This window comes from Lolium rigidum, chromosome 1 (genome assembly GCF_022539505.1).
Source record: "Lolium rigidum isolate FL_2022 chromosome 1, APGP_CSIRO_Lrig_0.1, whole genome shotgun sequence".
Lineage (NCBI taxonomy): Eukaryota > Viridiplantae > Streptophyta > Magnoliopsida > Poales > Poaceae > Lolium > Lolium rigidum.
Window position 1 is genome coordinate 96,193,709 of NC_061508.1, and position 4,803 is coordinate 96,198,511.

At 44.9% G+C, this 4,803-nt stretch overlaps 1 protein-coding gene across 1 annotated transcript; it reads right to left on the reverse strand.

Moving 5' to 3' along the window:
• Positions 1-617: 617 nt before the first annotated feature.
• LOC124678197 (ankyrin repeat and SAM domain-containing protein 6-like) lies at positions 618-3,505 on the reverse strand. The gene is made up of 6 exons (XM_047214113.1): positions 3,402-3,505; positions 2,651-2,718; positions 2,249-2,550; positions 1,760-1,834; positions 1,623-1,685; positions 618-946 (listed from the first exon to the last, which is right to left on the reverse strand). Exons 1-6 carry the CDS (start codon positions 3,503-3,505, stop codon positions 869-871), a joined length of 690 nt encoding a protein of 229 aa, XP_047070069.1. The 3' UTR covers positions 618-868.
• Positions 3,506-4,803: the final 1,298 nt, after the last annotated feature.

The window sequence follows — 4,803 nt, forward strand, 5'->3', positions numbered from 1 at the left end:
GTTTGAATGGAACACAAGAAATTCAATTCACAGAAAAGAGTGGCCCAAACGTGTGCGCTTGAGTCTAAGAAAGAGGTTGGAGTGGATGTTTAAATTCCTATAAAATTGATGCATAGGAATTCATAGTAATTTATGTAGCGCCATTAAGGTAATCCATAGGGAAAAATCCTAAAAAATCTCTATAATCCAAAGGCTTTTGGGTAGCACAAGTTATCCTCACGGCTCTTCCCTTTTGCTTCTTATACCATGCACAACACGGAGTTGCTAGTTTGGGCGCTAGAGGAAAATAGTCGAAAAAATCACCATCTGTGCCAGAGTTTGATCAGTCTGATAGTGGAGGTACCATACAATCCTGAGCTGATCTAATCATCATTTTGATTTTAGCAGGTACTAGTCCGCAATGCAGGGCAAAGGCATAAACTGATTTGCCAAAAAGATGTTTCTAAGACAAGCATGGTCCACCAATTCCACCTACAGAACATCAGCAATTCACCAGACTTCACCACATGACAGCTATGCAACACCCAGATCCTCCAGAAGTTTGTACGAATAACTTGGTTGATGTTCATCGCCCTAACTTCACTGTTAAGACTAATAAGCAACAACTGGGTCTGACATACACCGAAAATAATCCCAAAGGCATAGTAAACCGGATCCATATATTCCAGGTAACCATTGGAGCAGATCTCCTATGGACTGTTAGTTGTCTTGCATTACCCACCACTGCGAGATCACATAGTTCTACATTTATACACTGTCCCGATAGATAGAAATCTCGCCCGTAATGGAGTTACAACACCGGATGATCATGATGCTAGGCACATCCAAAATCAACAAGTCATCTAGCTAACCACAGCTCAAGATGCATTCAGCTGGTAGGTGGTAATGATTTTGAGGACTTCTTTCTCTTGGAAGCCAATGCCGATAGTATCTTTTTCCGTGGGCCCTGCAAGCACAATCAATTTTGCAAATTAATATGGATGGAGCATCTTGGGAAGAAGACACTATCTGACTAGAGTACACACTGGTAAAGTCAGAGAGCAAGCTTTAGGCAAAAGCTTTACAGGGACAGCAAGAACAATGAAAACTACGAAATAATAAATGGAAGTCGTTGTAGTAAGCGGGGCATGGTATAACTCAAGAAAATGGTTTGCCAAACATTTACGCGGACTGTGAGCTACTTCGTATATAATAAGTCTGATGATACTGAAGCTGAACGCATAGATAGAGTGGAGCTTAAGGTACAAGTTACTTGACCAGTTTATTTCAGTCTACCCAATCAATGCTTATACTTGTTATCCCAGTAGTGGACTTGATCATATACACGTTAATAACTGAGCTGACTGGATACAAACTCTGTACATACACACACCAAGCAAAAGAGAATGAAAGACATAATCAGTACACTAAATCACTCGACTGCAACAATTTCACTTTGATGGCTCTACCAACCTCATCCAGAGAAGATCAGCACAAATCGTTATACCAGTTTAGTCTTCTCAGGAAGAAAGATTTCATATTTTAACAACACAGTTTAAACACTTTTTTTTTTGGGTGGGGGGGAGGGGACAAACTTCTAAACTGTGCAATAAAGAATTTATCAATTTAAGTTATTGCAGTACCATTGGAATTCCTAAAGACTTCATATCTTCCTCATTCATGTGAACCAGTGCTTTCATATCAACCTGAAAAGTTAATATACATCAACAAATTTAGTAGCACATCCAAGGTTTGAAATTGCCACATAAATCAAACATGCCTCTTCAGCCTGGAAATTTATGGAATACTTCTCCAGATCAAGAGACTTAAGCAATCTGTCAAGCGAGGTATCAGCCTGCACGTTCCAAATAAACAAATTATTAGCATTCACTAGAGAATACACGATGATGACACCCTAAAGTAAGCAACAAGCATCTAGTATTCTAGACAAGAATAACCATTCAGCGTACAGTCATACTAAACTAGGCAGATGACTTTTTTTGGATCCAAACAAGCAAACATCCCACAGATGCAGGGGATTAACATACATAAGAATCTATACCAAACTTAAAAGATCAGGATCAAATTAAAGGTTGCACATATTAAATGTTCAGACAGAAAGCAGTTCCATTGTATTGACAGCACTCGCCAAATAAATCAAAGGGTAACATGCTAATACAGTATTCACCTATTAGACTAGAAGACCAAACGAATTTGTAATAGCAAATCAGGATAAGAGCTTATAAGAATACGCATACAACTATCCCACCTTTTCCTGGGATTGCTTGGGTGCAGTTGGTGTGTTTACTTTTTGAGTGACAGGAGGGGCAGGAGGAGGAGGAGGAGGAGGAGGAGCAGCAGCAGCAGGGAGTTTCCTCTTTTGAACAGGTTTAGCACTCTTAGCAATCTCAGCTACAGGTTCTGGGACCTGAATTTTGCTACTGAGTTGAGGGCGCCGAACTCCAGATAGCTTTTCACGAAGATCTGGAACTGATGATCTCCTCACAACCTCGGTGCTTTGCCTAAAGTGTGATTTTTGGACTGCTTGGAGATTTCTGGAAGCAAGTACAGCTTAACCATGCACAACAGAAGAACCAAGATAACAGTAAATCTCCAAAGGGGACGTAGAAAGAAATGGCATGCTCAAAATTATTCAGGCACTGTTCCTTACATGGACTTTGGGTTCCCACAGAATCCTTGTAGAGCTCACGCCTCCAAGTCCCATCAACTTGGCGAAACCTGTAAAACGCCCAATATGAAAGATGTTAAGAATATCAGTTTCCTCTCTCTAAAGAAGTGCGTTAACAATTTGCAGTTAGGGGACCAGGTGAAAACAATGCGCCCATTCAAGAATTTTAATAAGCTGAAACATCACCAAGCACTCAGGCAGGACAAGATGAGGTGATGCCAACTGGTATCCAGATGATCAGCCTTGCTGTCACAAGAACCGCCATCAGTACCAACATTGTTCCATATCACGCAATGCTTGTGCACATGGGAGTAATGTTCTAAAACGTATTTGAACTAAGTGAGAATGCAAAAAAGGCCGCTGATTGATCACATTTGCAGAAGCAACAGTAGCGGTTCCTCTATGTCTGATTAATCACACCGCCAGCAAAAACCACTAGAGACTGGACAGAGTAGCTACTGATCGGATCCTATGTTCCATAATAGCCAAACTCCGGATCCCATGTACGACACACATAATCAGACCCATTTACACCGAAAAGGGCACTGAGCTCCGCTGATCAAGCATCAAGCTAGCTACCGAGAGCACGAACTCCCCGATTCCACGGCCCTAAGCCACATTTCCGACCCATCTCGACTCGATTACGGATCTCAGAGCAGAGGCTGCGAGCGTGCAACATCAAGCAGCGCAAGAAACAGCTGAAGTAGCAGTGGTACCGAGGGAGCGAGCGCACCTTTTGGCGGAGTCGAGCCGCGGGCGAGAGCCTCCGCCGCCGCCTCCCGAGCCGAGGCGGTCCCTGACGGAGCGCTTCCGCCCGGAGACCCTGTCGGCGTACATCGCGGGCGCGGATGGAGGCGAGGGCCGGCAGCGGCGAGCGCGTAGGGTTTCGTCGGCGGGGAGCGGAGCGGCGGAGAGGCCGGGGACGGAATCGGCGAGAGGCGGAGGTGCTTTTGGGAATTTTTCTCAGGCAGGCAGGCACCAGTATAATTGGGAAGTCTCGGAAGGGCGAAAGGGCGCAGTAATTTCCAACTCGGCCCGTTGTGATTGAGAGAGAAATAGCCTGTGGGCTGGGCTCAAAATCGGCCCAATAAACAAAAACTCCAAAAGTAATAGCTCGTTCTAAAAAAAACATCTATGGCTGAATTTGCGGTTTTGCACTAAAAAACTGTATCACGAAAGACACTATTGGTAAGAAAATTATAGTTTTCATACCTGCAAATCTGTCAAGGAAAATGCCGGCGGCGCCGGTGCCCGGTGCTGGAGGTCGAAGATGGTGCCGGCAACCAAGGACCTGATCGTGTTTTTGTGAAAAGTTATAGGGGCTTGGTTGTAAATCTCAAGTCCCATGATGTATTTTCTTTCTTTTTGAGAGGGATTTTTTAATCTTGTACCAACCGCTAAAGTAATGCAATTTCTAAGCCTCTCCGGTTAAAAAAAAAATGAAACACGCGACAAAGTGGCAGGAAACACAATCCTCTCCCCTTTTTTAAGGTAGTAGAGAAACCTGCAAATCCATCAAGGAAAACGCCATGTTTCAACTCAGGAATCACATGCTATGCATCCTGGCTATGAGGTCACCACATGTGATGTGTCCTCTAATTAATCCAAAAGGAGATAAGCAGGTGGGACTCGCAATAGACCTTATCCCTCTTTGAGTGATTCTCCATAGAAATTTCCCCAATACTTCTCGCATGCAACCATGGATGCCTCGAAATTGGATCAAGCGTCTCATCGTCTTTTGTCACCTCCTCGTCCCACGCCGCATTGTCCTCAAGTTCGATCCCGAGGTCACCACTAGTTCCACGGTCCTCACGCCCGCTCCCGGTCCCCACATCTTCTATAGCTGGAGAGGGGGGTGTCGGTGTCCTGCACCAATTCCTTCTTCGATTGGAATCGTGGTTGTCGTTGCTGCTACAAGTTGCGTGCCACGAGGGGCGGCCTTCCTACAAGGGGCGGCCGGCCTTGCTACGTGGAGTCGGTGGCACTGCTGGCCAGCGGTTGCCGTCGTTGCTACCAAGGAACATTTACTTCCATGGGCCATGGGCGTTGATGGAAGCGCTTAGCATGTTGTTGCTCCATGGCAACGTCGTGCCAGGTTCTCCAACGACTTTCGTTTTGAAGCACTCCATCCAACT

What these genes read in the sequence shown, in the direction of transcription:
- LOC124678197 (XM_047214113.1), bottom strand. Translation starts at nt 3,505, where the DNA reads ATGTACGCCGACAGGGTCTCCGGGCGGAAGCGCTCCGTCAGGGACCGC. An exon ending in CGGCTCGACTCCGCCAAAAG is followed by an intron (nt 2,719 to 3,401) that starts GTGCGCTCGCTC and finishes GGCGTTTTACAG; the next exon opens with GTTTCGCCAAGTTGATGGGA. An exon ending in TAAATTTCCAGGCTGAAGAG is followed by an intron (nt 1,686 to 1,759) that starts GCATGTTTGATT and finishes TTAACTTTTCAG; the next exon opens with GTTGATATGAAAGCACTGGT.